This window comes from Elgaria multicarinata, chromosome 18, assembly GCF_023053635.1.
Source record: "Elgaria multicarinata webbii isolate HBS135686 ecotype San Diego chromosome 18, rElgMul1.1.pri, whole genome shotgun sequence".
Classification (NCBI taxonomy): domain Eukaryota; kingdom Metazoa; phylum Chordata; class Lepidosauria; order Squamata; family Anguidae; genus Elgaria; species Elgaria multicarinata.
In genome coordinates this window covers 22,524,582-22,542,122 of record NC_086188.1, presented here as the reverse complement: position 1 = coordinate 22,542,122, position 17,541 = coordinate 22,524,582, and the positions used below count along the sequence as shown (strand labels likewise).

The window sequence follows — 17,541 nt, the reverse complement described above, 5'->3', positions numbered from 1 at the left end:
TATCAAGGCAGGTGCTATTAGTATGCAAGGCAAAGCTCAGTGCCCTGCAAGACTCTTGTCTCTGATTGCAGGAAAGGTGTTACCACTTGTCACAGAGGTCAACCTATATTCTGCTTTGATATTTTGGACCTATGACTTCAGAGGAGGCAAATATAGGAAATAATTATTAAAATCACTTTCCTTATCCACTATCAGAGTCTTTGGCAGCTAGTGTGAGTATCTGTGTGTTCACAACGGGATTGCTGCTTTGGTCAACACTTTAAAATGTACAGCAGCATAGAGATCTCTTGACTTGGTCCCAAGAGAGCCCTTGCATGGTGGTCGGCCACTGTTCCTGTTTCGCAGGTAGGAACTAAAGCTGAAGGACAACAGAGGTTTGCCTCGTGAGTTCATCAAGGCCCACCTGCAGATGAGTATGGCCAGTCCTTGAATGCTGGCCCAAAGCTTTTGGGATGGGGGGCAGCAGCTATGGCCCTGAGCTGATTTCAGCCCTGGCCACTCTCATTCTCCTCCCCCCTTTGCAAGAAACCAGCAGCAGCAGCCCCCCTTTGTCTCTTATTGTTGGTATGGGGAACGACAATTCTAAAACAGGCCTCATTTGCCTATCAGGATAAGCTCAGCAGAACAAAATCAGAAGCAGAGCTGCAAACTCTTGCTTATTAATAATATTTCTTCTAGCTGGCCAGAAGCTTTATGGTTTGGATGAATAGTATATTTCCCTAGAGTTGTAGTACTATGGATATCTTTTAATATTTTGGTCTTTTTTTCTCTCTTCCCTTTGATAGGACATTAATGAGATGGTACGAACGGAGCGTCCAGACTGGCAGAATGTCATGCTGTATGTCACAGCGATCTACAAATACTTTGAAACCTGAGAGGCTGAAGGTGAGGAGGAAGCAGAAACCCAACCTGACCCACTAAGCGTGGCTGGCATCTTCCACATCTCTGGACCTCTCATGGAGCTCTAATGGACCTTTCGGAGTGGCTTTGGGGGACATGGTTTTGTTACCACAGCGCTTGGGTAAAGCCAAATAGCTAAGTGCGCTGGATTAAATGATTAGCCTGAGAAGCCTGAACTTTAAGAATGATCTTGTAATGCCGAGTGTCACAAGCTTTCATACTTCTGTTGGAGGAATGTGAACTGAGTGGATGCTACAGAAAAGCACAGCTGAAATTTCAGAGGAGGAGAGATCTGTGTGTCTGCATCACAATGACATTTCCTCCTATAAAGTGCCCCTAAGGGTAGGATGAATGCTCTACTCGTGACACCTCAACACGGCACCCCCAAGTACTGGGGGAGGGCCCCCTCTTCATCGTAACCTAGCGATTGCCTTATTCCACCTCCTGAAAGTGCACAATTATTATGGGAAGTCTGGGGTTGCTTTTTCCTCTGTCAAGTTCACCTGACGGAAGATGGTGTCCAATCTGGAGCCCCCTCAGTCAACAAAACAAAGCAAAGCAAATGACCCTCTTCAGCTCTAGGGCCTGTGTTTAAGCCTACCTCTGCCCCACTGTCAACACAGCTTCCAACTTTATTACTGGGTGAGCTCTAGCATAGCACACGTGATTCCAAAATTGAAGATATTACCATATGTAGATGAGTTGATAATTTGTGCTTCCAGAAGAATTTTCTTTCTGTGGATTTTTCTTTTCTTTTGCCTTCTAGTCATGTTTGGCAAAGTGTAACCTTTCCTTTTGCAGAAGTTTAAATGAAAATATTATTTTGGCCATTGGATAGGGTAAGCTCCTATTCAGAAGAACTTTCAACAGTTGGCAATAATAGTTTCTTGCTCCTGTGACCTACAGGTAGCTCTGCAGTGTGTTCTGCCCTGCCAAGAGCTGCTTCTGCTTCCACCTCTGCTGGGTGTATTTAAACGGGGTTTCTGTGGATTTCCCTTGCGGGACTTATTTAAATTAATGGACCAGGTGTAGCAGGAGCGCTCTGTAGATTATGCCCATTTGGCTAAAATTGGCTTCCTATAAACCTAGTTTGCAGTGTGGGATGAATGCTTGTGAGAGAAGAAAATGCAAAGTTCTGGATGCTTGTATTGTGGTTTTGAATCCATGTGGCACAATTCTTGGGGTGAAAAGCATTCAAACAAGTGCCTTATTTGGCCCTGCATTAAGAGAAGCTGCAGCTTCAGGGCCCTGTACAGAACAAAAAGACCTAACAGCTGCTACAACATCCAGGAGATGCCGCCGCTGCCGCAGGGCTCAAACAAAAAGCTGCTGTGATTCTGTCCTTGCACAGTTCAGAAGACTTGCACACCTGCCATCACTTTCCTGGCTATGGAACAGTTCAGTCCCACTGGAGATCTGGTCACTGCTGTGGGGTATGCAGTACTTTCGTGTGCTTGTGCATGTGTATGTATGTGTTTCTTTTAATAAACCCTGTTAGCTTTTGTTTATAAACATACTTTCTGCTTCTCCCCCACACACACACACACACTTTTTTGCCCAATTAGAAATAATAGTTTTGCCTTTCTTTCTATGTGCCTCGAAAGAACACTTTTGAATGTCATAGGAGTCTGAACTGTCAAGAATGTAACCCAGCTCCAAGGCTTGCTGCTGAATGGCCACCAGGATAGGTGTAGATGCTGAACTGTATCTTGGAGCAAGTCAGAATACAAACTCTGAAGAATGTAGCCAGAACCTGTCTCCTTGTGCCTGCAGTACTTTCTGCACATGACGTACAGTGCAAGGAATACATCAAAACTTGAGCACGGTCGTAAAATGCCCGGTGGGCGCTCCATGCAAATATTCCCGTTGAGCTCCTACTTTATTGTGGTCTTCCTTTTCTTCTCAAATGTGAGGCGAATGTCAAGGATTCCCGCAAATACCTAAAAGATTTCAGCCTGCGAGTAAACAGGGTTAACATTACCCAGTGTGGGTAAGATTGAAATGGAACTCACTTTTCTGAACGGGGAAAAAAACCCTTTTAGGTAGCCCTAAAATGAGATGCTAAAACAAAGCCATTCTTACTATTTAATGCTTTTCTTGCTGTTTGTGGTGCAGGGGAGGTCACTTCCCGTCTGTCTCTTGTGAACTGAAGATGTCTTGCTCCACAGTGGCACTTCTTTATTTATTGCGTTATAATTGAAGAAACATTCCCCCCCCCCCCCCCAGCAATCTCTCTTTCTCCTAAACTCAACAGCAACTTATTTTATGGGCTGTGCTTGTCCCTGTGGCAGTAAGACAAGTTTTGAGCAGAATCTTATTTATAAACCCTTGCTCCATTGTTAAAAGGGTATATCTAATCAAGAGGGAACTGGTGAAATGAGCGCTCAGTTGTGCAAGGAGGCAAACAGCCAGAACATAAGAAGAACTTAAGCGTGGAAGTTTGCGTACAGACCAGGAAAAGAACTGTGTTACTTCCTTGCATCGTTTATTTGTAGATTTTTATTTGGTAAAGATGGAGCTATAGCCAGAAGTCCCATCATAGAAAGAGATGATTTCATCAAGACAAGAAGAACTCAAAGGGATAAAAAAAATTAAGTTGAAAACAAACATTTCATTCTACAATAAAAACTGGGCTCAAGGAAACATTTTTGGCTCTTGATTAGATAATTAGCTACATGACCCTTCTTAAAAGGTATTATTTAATTCCTTCCTCACCTTTTAAAGACCAACTTATGTTACATGTTACTGTAAAATACAATCTTGCTGTTTTTGTCCTATTAAATATTTTTGGAATATACTATAAAATTGTCCAACAACGTACTTGATTTTTTAAAATTGCTTTTCAGCAGATGCCTTGCAGATGCTCCTGCATATCTGGTTTACTCCTTACCTTATTGGTGGAAAGCTATTTCAGGTGATTCAAACACTTCCCTGAAACCTCAGAGCACTTGAAGAGGGCAGGGGGGCAAACCACACAGGGAGGCAAGAACATCTGCAGTCTTCACCAGGCCTGATGTTTTTCCCAGAGGAGGACGAGGGCTAGTTTGTGGTCTGGCTGCCCTGGGAACAGAGTCTGCAGGTAGGACCTACTGACTGAGCCCCTTGGCCCAAAATAAGCTGTACCCCGCACTTCTCGGAGCAATTTATCTTTCTCTCCCTGCCCCCACCCCTCCAAGCCTTTCTTGGTGACTGGAGGATGGACATCCTGTGAAAAATAACACCAATGGCTTCCCATCGACCGCGACGGCTCCCACGGTCCCCAGGGGGACGGTCCGCAACCTTCCCTTCGGAGGAGACCATCGCCTCCAGGCCTTTATGGCCCTTCTGCCCTACGGATCATATTTTAGAGATAGAAAATTTGACCCAACAATTGTTTCAGGCTTAGGCAGCTAAATTATCAAAAACAAAGAATCTTGTAGCACCTTAAAGTCTAACAGGTTTATTATGGCTCAAGCTTCCATGGAATCAGAGAGATCTGTGGAAACACACACAAACATACATAAACATACACAAGGGTGCCGCTAACCTGAAGATGCAAACTCTTTCCAAATCTGAAACAATTGCAGGTGACGGCAATGTTGGAAAGCTTGGTTGTCCAATGTACTACAGCAGTTATGAAAATAACTGATAATTTAGGACTGATGAAGTCTCAGAACCACCTCAGCAAAATGGGCAGACAGGCCCAGCTGCAGGCACAGGCGGACTTCAGTGTGATGCAATAACTTTACTGGGGTGGGTGGGGTGGAAACTGCAAATGTGTTTGATCTGTGCGGGAAGTCTATTACCCACTATTGAGAACTGGAGACAATGCAGGCAAGACGGGTCTCAGACTAAAGGTCTCCTCCATGTGACAGATTTATTGTCTTCCCCAGGTCAGGGAACTGAGGGTGGGTGGGGGAACCCTCTCAACATAAGCATCGTTGGCTCTCTGTTGCTTGAATTGCCAGCAATTGTGGTGCCATTGGAAGAGGGATGCCACTGGGTTCTGTGCCTGCACAGAGCCCTTTGGAAATGTTCTAGAGCTCAAGTCCTGCGGCTGAGCACCTGCCCTCTCCCTCCTGCAGAGTCTTTCTCCTAAACATGGGTGTTACAGGGTGGGGCCTGGGGCTTTCCTACTCACGTCTCTTGGCCACAACAGGGAGATAACTTCTCCAGTGAGATTATCACTAAATTCTTCCCTTTACCCAGAGATTGGGAATTTATGGACCTCCAGGTGCTGTTAGGCTACACTGGCCACCTGGATGGTGTTGATGGGAGATGGAGACCAACAACATCTGGGGAGCCACAGGTTTCCCACTCTTCTAATTAGACAAGTGAGAAACCCCTCTAGATTGGGGCCGCTTGAACTTTTGTTTGATTAGGTCACCATTCATTCTTTCCTCATATTTGTGGCTCAGTGGGTCTGTTTTAATAAGTGCCTGGATTCTGAAGCTAAAGAACAGTCGATTCCTCAACCCATTGTCAAAAACTAAGCAAACTTGTTGGAAGGAGCAACTCTTCTTGCCTGCAGACGTCTCTTTGAGACTGAACGTTGCAAGCGCCAGAAACTGGCTGCCAAAATTCCCCACATAGAGCCACATCCTGCCTTTGTTTTCAGTTTCTACTCCTCCATTGTGGACCAAGGTGCCACAAATACGTCCTTGTGTTTGGCAGTTGAAAAGACTCTGTCAGGACTCCTTGATTTCAGCTGGCAACGTGGTGTCTTATGAGTAACGGAAGGAAGGAAGATCAGGATCCTGCCTGTTTGCACTGCTCATAGTTCAACATTTCTACAGCTCATATGGACTTTATTTATTAATTTTATTGCCTTTCTATACCACCCAATAGCCGAAGTTCTCTGGGCGGTTTGTTTGGCCATGGATTGTTTAGCTCAGTTTGGCCAAGGGCACCTGCTCAGACAAACTCTGTGTAATGCTAATACTTGTGTATGATGTATTCATATAATCTCAGCTTTCCAACAAGTTCTTCATCGTGGTCTCTATGCATCACACATATGGGCTTTGCACCTGCGCAGAGACCAGGCCGGAATCTCTAATAGCTTAGGGAAACGCTTTTGGGCGGGAACCCCTCCCCCATGCTACCGCGCATGTCCATGGAGTTCCCGCCCTTACCTCAGTTCTTCGTCATCCGCCATTGTGCACAGACCTAGGAACCGTGAATTCGCTCAATTTTTCTCAAATCGTTCTAATACCCTTTGGCTCTTTTCACAGCCTCTTTCCTATCATACTTTCTTCATTTCTCTTCTTTACTATATATATATAAAAATTGTTATTCTTCTTCTTCCTCCCTTCTCCCTTGCTAGCGATCGTTTGATCGCGTTGGCACCTCAGGTGCATGGCCGTAAGGGCCCCTTTCAGAAAGTGCGTCAAATGCGGCGCTAAACTTCCACCTAAAGACGGTCACTCGCTCTGTGTGCTTTGTTTGGGCGAGGGACATAAAGTTCAGCAGTGCCATCACTGTATGGCGTTCACGAAACAAACGCGGAAGAACAGAGCGGATAGACTATGGTCTATTCTTTGGGAAAAAGCCTTGCGAGCTACTGAACCTACGCCTCAAAAGCGTAAGGAACAATCCTCCTCAAGGGCAATGGACCAAACTCAAAGCCCTGAGATTCAGTCACTTGTTATCAATGAGGAGATGATGGCGGATAACAGGGCCATACCCCTGACGCCAGGCCGATCCCTAGCGGTTTCCGCGGCTAAGAGAATCTCAAAGAAAGCCCGGACCCCTAAATCGGCAGAGCAATTAAAGAAGAAGAAGAAAAAGAGGAAGGACGCTGAAAAACGCTCCACCTCAAGGTCTGATACCATACCCACGGTACCCACCGAGCCTACCCGGCCGGCGTCGACCTCGGTACCGACACAGTTGTCGGTACCAACTCCGTTACCGACAGCAAGAAGCTCGATGTCGGAGGGAGAGATTCGAGATTCCACATCGGCTGCCTCTGCCACGTACCCTACAGTACCGTGCACTACTGCCCCACAGGAGCCAATCGAGCTCGTGGCTCAGACATCACACCGACAACGACAGTCTCCTAGACCTGATTTCGATCGAGTCTCTCAGTACTCTGGATACCAAAGGGACTACCCTTATGACTGGGAATACTACCGTCCCCAGGAGTTTTATCCAAGTGAACGGAGACACTACGACCATTATGCTCAGCCTCCTCCACATGCAAGACTTATCCAAGTTCCTCCGGCTCTGCAATCCCGCACTCCTCGTAGCAAAGGCAATAGAGATGATCGTATAGATCAATTCTCGATACCAACAGCAACTGTTGTGCTTCCATCAACTCACCAAGATCAGGCTTTACAGCCAGTACATCGAACGGTGCAGGCGAATCAAAACTCTCCTGATGAAGACTACAGATCTGACTCAGACTCTGTGGTGTCGGTGGCCCCGTCGATGCCGTCACCTGACGATATAGTAAATACTCAGGAACCCGTTTCCACCTCGGAGGATGTGGGAAACTAATCCGACCATGTACTTCGAATGGCACAGTCTTTAGGTCTCGACATCGATCAGCCAACGGAAGTCGATGACGACCCAATTTATGACGTGATGCGAACGGAAACTAGCTCGACCATTGCTATTCCGTTCCCTCCTACCCTGCGGAGAACAGCTCAAACGTCTTGGAAGACCCCTTGTGCAGCTCAACCAACATCTAAGAGATTGGAGTCGATGTATAAGGTCAAAGAAAATAATGCTGAGTTTCTTTTCCAACACCCAAAACCTAATTCCATAATCGTCGAATCTGCCCAGGGAAGATCCCAGAAAGTACATTCAGCCCCCATCGATAGAGAGGGCAGGAAACGACTATCTCGGCAGGAGGGTGTATGCGTCCTCATCCTTAGGAATACGAACCTCGGCGTACGAAGCAACTACGGCCAGATATCAAATATTCCTACTGGAGAAGATAAACTCCCTTTGTGACCATCTACCTGAGGACAAAAGGGAGTTAGCGAGGATTTTCCAGACTGAAGCTACGGCAATAGTTCGTCTGCAACTAAATTCCGCAAAACATCAGACGGATTCCCACTCTAAATCAATGATGGGATCTATAGCCCTTCGGCGTCATGCTTGGTTAAGATCAGCCAACCTGACAAATGAAACAAAGACAAGAATAGAGAGTCTACCCTTTGACGGAGAGGGACTATTCAACAATAAGACTGACGAGTCCTTAGATTCGATATATAAGGCTCGCACAACTGCCAAAAAAATGGGTTTTTCACAACCCCAACCACAATTTAGACAAAAGCGCTGGACAAGGCAACCGTACCAACAGCTGCAACAGCGCCCTCAATATGACAAACAGCCTGTAAAACAACAGCAACAACTTCAAAGAAAGAGGCCTTACCAAGGCCGATACCAGCAGACCAGACATCAGCCTGACTTCTCTAAAAGACAGCGTCTTTGACTTCCCTGCTCCAGGCCTACTACCGTTTACCGACCGTCTAGCACCCATGTACCATCAATGGGAGTCCATAACATCCGACTCCTGGGTGCTCACTATCATCAAGACGGGATACTCCATCGAATTCGATACCCTTCCTCCTTCTTCGGGAGTGAGAGTAACAGCGCCATCCCCTCCTCTGCTGCTTGAGGTACAAACTCTACTAGCGAAGGGAGCCATCTCGCCTGTACCCGCAGAGGAGATCAACCAGGGGTTCTTTTCGCGCTACTTCACGGTCCCGAAGAAGGATGGAGGGCTTCGACCGATTATGGACCTAAGACAGTTGAACAAGTACATCACCCCCAGAAAGTTTCGTATGACAACGATTGCCTCTATTCTCCAGCTGTTGCATACGGGGGTTTGGTTTGCGGTAGTAGACCTGAAGGATGCGTATTTCCATATCTCTATCAGGAAGTCGCATCGAACTTACCTATGTTTCTCCATCGGCGCCAAGCAGTTCCAGTTCACCGTACTCCCCTTCGGCCTTGCGACGGCACCGAGGGTCTTCACGAAGGTGATGGCGGTTGTATGCGCCCATCTACGACAGAAAGAAATCCACATTTATCTGTACATAGACGACTGGCTCTTGGTAGCGGAGAACGGCTACACGCTCCAGGAGAACATAGTCACGACTCTCAATCTCCTAGACTCCCTAGGACTCTGGGTCAACCAAGAAAAGTCTATACTAACTCCTCAGGGAACAATAGACTTCATAGGAGTGACTCTATCGTCTCGGGATGGAAGAGCTTACCTCCCGATGGCAAGAGCAAGGACACTTCGAGACCTTATTCTCGATGTCGAAACCCAAGCAAGACCCTCGGCATGGACAATCCAAAGATTACTGGGCTTGATGGCAGCAACCACCGCTGTCATCAGATTCGCAAGATTACGAATGAGGGTTCTTCAGGGATGGTTTTTAAGGACTTTCGACCTTCGACGCAACACTCGCAAAACCTACCTCTCGATACCGAGACAGGTACGGGCGTCGTTGAAATGGTGGCTCTCGATGGGAAACCTCTTGGAAGGAATCCCTTTTCAGCAAAGGGCTCCATCGGTAACTATCACGACCGATGCCTCCCTCATCGGATGGGGAGCTCATTGCAACTCGTTCACCGCCCAGGGTCGATGGCCTCCTCGGCAGAAAGAGGAACATATCAATCATCTGGAACTCCTGGCGGTAGAAAATGCGTTAAAAGCCTTTACCCAAATCATCGAGGGCAAAGATGTTCTGATCGCAACAGACAATACCACGGTAGTCTGCTACATAAACAGGCAAGGGGGAACAAGGTCGTACCCCCTCACCCGATCTGCACTCAGGATTTGGAACTGGTGCATAAAGAGAAAGACTTACCTGACTGCGATCCACGTAGCGGGCAAGGAGAACATCGTAGCGGACTCCCTAAGCAGGTCCTTCCATGTCGACCACGAATGGGAGCTCGATACCGAAGTAAGGAACGATCTCTTTCGGTATTGGGGCCATCCTGCTGTCGATGTTTTTGCCACTGCAGAAAACGCAGTCTGTACCAGATTCTGCAGCAGAGCAGGAGGCGGAAGGAACTCGCTAGGAGACGCCTTTACAAGAACGTGGTGAGGGGGATTACTCTACATCTTCCCCCCGTTCCCACTCCTGACAAAAGTCGTGACCAAGATACGGACAGACAGCGCAAACTGTATTCTGATCGCGCCGTTGTGGCCTCGACAGCCGTGGTTCCCTCACGCCCTTCGACTGTCGAGAGGGGACTACATCAAACTACCATCGATACTGAGCCTTCTGTCTCGACACCAGGGCAGAGTTCGACACCAAGACCTCTCGACGCTCAAAATGACAGCGTGGAGGATGGTACCGCACAACTGACTGTACATAGTATTCTGACTGCATCACGAAAGCCTTCAACAAGAAAGTCGTATGCAGCTAAGTGGCAAAGGTTTTCTAAATTTGCATTAGAAACAAATCACACGGCTAAGACTTGTCCCATCTTAGTAATTCTCGAATATCTGCTCTCACTCTACCGAGGAGGATTAGGAGTTTCGTCAATCAAGGTCCATTTGGCTGCCATCACAGTGTTTCATGAAGGTGTGGAAGGGTTCTCGCCCTTTACTCACCCAACTGCAAAGGAGTTTCTAAAAGGACTTAAAAATACTGTTCCAACAAATAGGAACGTCGTACCTTCATGGAGCTTATCCGTTGTGCTCCACGCGCTAATAAGAAAACCCTTTGAGCCCATGGCTACAACGGACTTAAGGCTCTTGACCCTTAAGACTGTGTTCTTGGTTGCTATAACTTCGGCAAGGCGCGCAAGTGAGCTTAGAGCTCTAAGAATAGGTGCGCCCTATACAGTTTTTCATAATGATAGGGTTGTCTTACGAACAGACCCATCTTTCTTGCCTAAGGTGGTAACACCTTTCCACCTGGCTCAGGATATTATCCTGCCAGCCTTTTTCCCTAATCCTACAACGCCTGCAGACACTGCTCTGCACATGCTGGACGTTAGAAGGGCTCTCTCTTTTTACAGAGCTAGAACCGAAGGATTTAGGAAATCCAAGCAACTGTTTTTATGCTATGGTGAGCCTTATAAGGGACTCCCAGTGTCATCCCAAAGACTGTCACGCTGGATTGTAGAGACAATTGAGCTTGCCTACTCTATCTCCAAACTCGAGATACAGCGTCCGGTGACAGCTCATTCAACCAGGGCGATGTCAACATCTGTGGCCTTTAACAGGGGTGTTCCACTTCAGGACATTTGCAAAGCTGTGACCTGGTCCACCCCTTCCACATTTGTCAAGCATTATAGCTTGGACATTCGCTCCAGACATGATTGCTCATTTGGAAGGACGGTGCTCTCGGAAGTGTTGAAATAATACACCAACCCACCTCCAAGGTATGTGAGCTTGCTACTCGCCCATATGTGTGATGCATAGAGACCACGATGAAGAAATGCAGGTTGCTTACCTGTAACTGTAGTTCTTCGAGTGGTCATCTATGCATTCACACAACTCACCCACCATCCCCTCTTGGTGGTGTGATATCTACATATAATTGACTATGAATTAACTTTATTTTCTTTATGTAATACACTCATGTTTATGGGGGCACAATGTTGGACTCCTGTAAACTGAGGTTAGGGCGGGAACCCCATGGACATGCGCAGTAGCGTGGGGGAGGGGTTCCCGCCCAAAAGCGTTTCCCTAAGCTATTAGAGATTCCGGTCTGGTCTCTGCGCAGGCGCAAAGCCCATATGTGTAAATGCATAGATGACCACTTGAAGAACTATAGTTACAGGTAAGCAACCTGCATTTCTCAAAGTGATTCATACAATAGAGCTGGAGAACAGTTAAAACAACTGCTCCATATTGACGCCAGTTATCCATCTGAGCCTGTCTTGCACAAATTGCAAGCCTGTTAAAGTTCCCAGGAGCACAGTCTATCACCAGGTCATAGTGTGCCCTCTAATATCCAACTATCTCTTCCCCCCCTTCACCTGGACCACTCTCCCAGAGATTTTTTTGTATTGGGCCATCAGTCACCTTCAGTTGAAAACTAAAGGCTAAGCCTCCGGCAAGATCTTCAGATGTCATCACTCAGCCATTCAAGTCATCCAAGAAAAAGCCACGGCCCTGGGGTTTGCAGTGGTGTTCAACCTCTCACCCCCTTAATGTGGGTGATCAAGGAGGGGATGTCATGACATCTGAATGAAACTGGTTATCTCGACCCATTTCAGGACGGAGATTGTTTTGGTCATCTTGGTGGATGGCATACACCAGGAACCGAATGATGGGGTGAGCGTGGACCTCCTGGTGGCGATACCATTAACCATGGTCTCCTTCTGGACTGCCTGGTGGGGCTGGGCCTTGGGGGTGCTGTTTTGCAGCGGTTACTGCCCTTTCTGACAGGCCATGTTCAGAAGGTGGTGATGGGGAATTACTGATAGACTCAACGGTTATTGGCCAATAGTGTCCCACAAGTATCTATTTTGTCCTCCATGTTATTTAATATCTACATGAAACTTCTGAGAGAGGTTGTTCAGAGTTTTGGAGTAAGGTGGTACTAATATGCTGATGACACCCAGCCCTGTTGCTCTTTGTCGCCTAACACTTAAGTAAGCAGTCAGAGCCCTTGAGCATTGCCTGGGTTCAATAAATGGTTCAGAGAACAAGCTGAGACCACATCCAGAGGAGATGGAGATACTGATCAATAGGAAGTCTGGCTTAGGAACTGGAAGGGGTTACGCTTCCCCTGAAGTGCCAGGTGGGTCGCTTAGGTGTGCTCCTTGATTCTGCACTGCCAGGTCATGAAATAGTAAGGGCCACTGGTTTTGCAGCAGAGGCACTCTGCTGGTACATCTGTTCCATTTCCCATCATCCCAATACTACACAGTCTCCCCAACACAACAAATTGTAAACTTCTCCACTTGACATACAAGAACTCCCTTCATCTTTCAAAACCCCAAGACTGCTTTGTCTCATAATGGCAGTTAGATTCCCCCCTAACAACATGCAAGCGGTGGGGGGAGGTGGGTGGTCTCTCTCTGAGGAGCTTCTGTGAGGTATCGTCGCGTGGAGTAAGACAAAGCAATCCTATGTAAGTGGACTTGGTTCTTGCCTTTTGCCTGATTTTATCACTTTGGTCCCTTTGCAAGCTCTGTTCATATTTTGGGGGGAAAGCAGATGGCAGGGGTTATTTGAGATTAAACAACCCTCAAATAAACCATGCGTTGAGTGGCTCAGTTCAGATGTAACAAATGAAGTGAGCAAGCCTGGAATGTGCCTTGAGACGCTTGTGCTCCCTCCTGCATCTCTGGTTTCTGACCAGCCATCTGAACTGGCAACCTGTGGTTTTCACTGCCCTTCCACCACTCAGTGCTGGCTCCAGGTTTTTGAGGGTGCTTTGGCAAGACGCCCCAAATGGGCTCCCTCCCACAATGCATCTACCTCCTTACTACCATTGTCTCTAGCTTCTATTGTGCCTCCTCTTATCATTGCTGCCGCTTGCTTGACAGACAGGGACATCGACTGATGGCTAGCGACATCTCCTGCTCCTTCTCGCCACTGCTGTTGTCTGGGGCAGAGCGAGAGGAAGTGTACAAGCAGGTTGCAAGGGTGAAGGGGCAACTCCAGGAGGTCCTGTCAGTGCCCTCCTGCTGGCGGGGGGGTGGACCCTTGGCAGGTGTAGAACCACGCCTACTCTTGATGCTGGCCCTGGTCCAGGGTTTGCAGGGGAAATGAGAATATAAGAAGACATAAGGCTGAGGCTGGATCAGACTGAGGGTCCATTTAGTCCAGCGGTCTGTTCACACAATGGCCAACCAGCTGTCGACCAGGGACCCATAAGCAGGACACGGTGCAACAGCACCCTCCCATCCATGTTCCTCAGCTTACTGCCTCGGATCCTGTAGGTAGCACATAGCCTTGAATACTAGTAGCCACTGATAGACTTCTCCTCCAGGAATTTATCCAGTCTCCTTTTAAAGCCATCCAAATTGGTGGCCATCACCACATCTTGTGGTTGTGAATTCCACACTTTAACAATGTGCTGTGAAGAAGCATCTCCCACCAATCAGCTTCATGGGATAATGACCCCATTGGGTTCTAGTATTATGGGAGAGGGAGAAAAATGTTGCCCTATCCACATGCTCCAGTTCCTTGATAATTTTAATGGCCCTTTTCTGTACTTTTTCCAGCTCTACAATATCTTTTTTTAAGTACAGTGACCAGAAATGTACACAGTATTCTAAGTGTGGTCGCACCATAGATTTGTACAGAAGCAGTATGATACTGGCCATTTTATTCTCAGTTCCTTTTCTAATAATGCCTAACATGGAGTTTGCCTTCTTGACAGCAGCTGCACACTGGGTGGACCTTTTCATTGAGCTGTCCACAACCCCAAGATCTCTTTCTTGAACAGTCACTGCCAGGTCAGTTCCCATCAGATTCAGATCCCATCATCTAAGGGACATGTTTCATGTTTTCGTTAGATGATCAGCAATTTCATATTTGAGTTCTTTATCAATAAGGTTGAAAACTTTATCTTTTGTCACCACTATTTGCCTGAGTTCCTCAAACTCCCTTCCTGAAAACATCACTTCAGGCACAGACATCTGTCCTCTATTTTCTGCAATGAGCGACAATGTGAAGAATTCATTCAGCTTCTCTGCAGTCTCCCCATCCTCCTTTATTACTCCCTTAACTCCGTTGTCATCCAACAGTTCAACTGCTGCCCTAGCTGGTTTCCTGCTTCTGATATATTTAAAGAATTCTTTATTTTGGACTTGACATTGTTAGCAATATGCTCTTCAAATTGCTGTCTTGCATCTCTTATTGTCTGCTTGCATTGCCTTTGTGCAAGCTTGTGCTGCCTTTTATTTTCCTCACTTGGGCAAGACTTCCATTTTCTGAAGGAAGCCCTCTTTTCTACAATTGCTTCCTTGGCACTGCTAGTTAACCAGACGTGAGCTCTTGGACTTGGTGCTACCTTTCCTAGCAGAGAGCTCTGGTTCACTGCTGCTAGAAGTCAGGAAGGGAATGGCATGAGGGGAGCAAGGTACGACACAGGGTTGTCCCCATAGCGCCAAACCACTAAGCCAGTGTCCTAGGAAGGCCCAGTCAGACAGGCTGGTTCAGAGCACTCTGATGTGCCAATGGCCCCCTATTCTCCATCTCAACAGCGCATGCAGAGCACAACATCAATTTATAAGCAATCTAGTTATGTCACCAGAGACTGGGCCATGTTCTCCATTTGCACTTCCCATGGGCGGGGCTTCACTGAACAGCCAATGGAGCTAATTACCCTATAAGTTGCCCATCCTGCTCTAGGGCAATGCCTCTCCCATCTTAATATGAATGTTTCCTAGGGACTACAGGGTACCATTTGCATGGGGTAAAATACCTTTTTAGAATTTGTGATCTAAAGTCTGAACATTTTGCTTTTCCTTAGACCCCCCCCCCCCGTTTTCTGACCTACAAATCAAGGGTCATTGCTCTAGAATTGGCTTTATCAGATATCACAAAGCCTAAGTGCACCTCCCCCACCCTACAAGACATTTGAGTTAGTTGGTGATATGGTACGATCCTCAAAGCAATCTTCTGAATGTTTCCATAAAAGTAAGCCCCATTCTGTTCAATGAGATTTCCTCGCTACTTTTAAGGTTGCAGCTTAGCTGAAGCTTTGCTCCCTGACGTACTTCAAAAAGCACCAGGCCTTGTTGGCCCAAGAGGAAACGTGTAATGATTCCCCTTCCCCTGTTCCAAGACATCATGAGTGGAAGTAGGTGAGAGGCAACCACCACTGTTTGTGTCTCATTAAAAATAATTTCATAGCTCATCTTTGTTACTGAGTTCCTGTCATGATGCAGCTCTAGTCCAGCTTAACAAAGGATGGCCTCTTGGTGCTTCCTTAGATAACAAAAAGAAATATTGTCTTGGAGAAATCAGATGATCTTCGCTGTTGTCCTCTCTGGGCTTCCAACAGTTCCTTTATTGTCTAAAGGTGAACACTGTGCATGGTTGAATGTTCCACTGTTGCACTGCAGAGTCCACACGGCAGTCTAGGCTGCCAACTTGATCTCTATTAATACCCCATGGACAATGCTTGGGGCACACTGCAAATGCACAGTTGAGTTGAATTAATTTGTTTCTGCTGAGCTAGGAAGTAGCCAAGAATGGGGAGTCTCAATGCAGCTGCCTGCTCCTAGGGAATCCCTACAGGCAGTTGGACTCCTCTGATAGCAGCTGCACACAGAAGGGAGCGTCCCGTCGTCCCTGTGCCTCACCCGCGGCTCATGTGTGACTCTCATTCCTCATAGTAAGAAACACCCCATTGGGATCACGTCTGTCCACCGCAGCCACGGTTCTTGGCTTAGTTTTATTAATTTAAAACATGCAGTGATTTTCAAGAGGGTGTTCACACTCAATAAGCATATGAATAATTCAAATTGGAATTAAAAGTAATGTTAACAAATTGTTGTTGTTTTAAAAAGCAGGTTAAAACTTAGCCCAAGCAAAGGGCACCATTTATTTATTTATTACATTTTTATACTGCCCAGTAGCCAAAGCTCTCTGGGCGGTTCACAACCATTTGCTATACACTTAACACACCTGGGCAAATGAAAAGCTCCAGGTAAGGGGAGAACATTCCACAGGTGGGGCATCCTCTCTCTGGTTCTTTCGTTGGCAATGTTTTTGCTCCACTCCTTGCAGCTATTCCTTCTCTTGCAGATGGATTGGGGTCTCTCCCTCGCCAGACTGGTCTTCCTGGGTTGACACCTGCCGAACATCTGATGATGGGGCCTCCACAAGAGATTTGGACACCCAGGCAGGTTCAGGTGAGAGGGAGCAGCCCTTGACACATTTTAAGGCACATAGGCTGCAGCCCATAGTTACCTATGAGTAATTCTCATGAAAGTCAATGGGCCAGTTCTGAGTAGACATGTGTTGGAGTTTAAAGAAGAAGACCAGCTCTCTAGAGTGGCTGCATTCCACAAGTGTGGACAGGGCCTCTTCAGGCGTGGCCCCAATGTGACGCCAGGAACCCTTCAGTATCTCTTTGGATCCACCTGCAGTAGAACTTTCCAAGGAAATGCTGCAAGGAAGCGGCCTGACCAGGGGAAAGGATGCAGCACCCCCGCCCTCCGCTTGCCCAGAGGAGAAGCGAGAGGCCTGGGCGCTGGGCCAACGGCCGCGCTAGCAGGGCGCCCTCCTCGGCCTGGGGGCTGTGAAGGCCCGAAGTGCCCCACACGAGCCTGGCCTGTCTCCACAGTGCCTCCCTGCGTCCATCTTGCTTCCCAGGGGCTCCTCCAGCCTGGAGCTAGTGCTGAAAAGTTCTCGTCCGGCTCCAGCGCCGTCTCTAGCAAACCGGTGGCCCCAGCCTCCGCGCAGAGGGCCCCGAGGAAGAGGGCGCTCCGCCCAGCGCGCCCTTGGGCTGGGCCGCGCGGGCGCCTCGCCGCTGCTGCGGCTGTTCCGGCCCAGAGGCTGCGCCTGGCAGGGCCCCGCGTCTTCGCGCTCCCTCGGGTCTGAGCGGAGAGCGGAGCTCCGGGTTCGAATCCTCCGTCCCGCTTAGCCATGACGTCCAGGGCGGCCCACTGCGGTGCCCCCCGCGGCCCTGTGACCCGGGCGGGGGGAGCGCGAGCCGGCAGGGGGCGCGGCCGTTGCGCCCTCGCGGGGCTGGACGGCGGCGGCGGCGGCGGCGGCAGAAG

The 17,541-nt window shown here is 47.9% G+C and overlaps 1 protein-coding gene across 2 annotated transcripts in view; it reads left to right on the top strand.

The window, feature by feature from the left end:
* The window catches only part of SPECC1L (sperm antigen with calponin homology and coiled-coil domains 1 like), a 92,552-nt gene extending 90,140 nt beyond the window's left edge, over window positions 1-2,412 (top strand). For both annotated transcript variants that reach the window (XM_063143998.1, XM_063143999.1), the window contains one exon: window positions 786-2,412. In XM_063143998.1, the coding sequence (XP_063000068.1) occupies window positions 786-875 (90 nt within the window). In that variant the 3' untranslated portion in view covers window positions 876-2,412. The remainder of the gene's footprint in view (window positions 1-785) is intronic.
* Window positions 2,413-17,541: the final 15,129 nt, after the last annotated feature.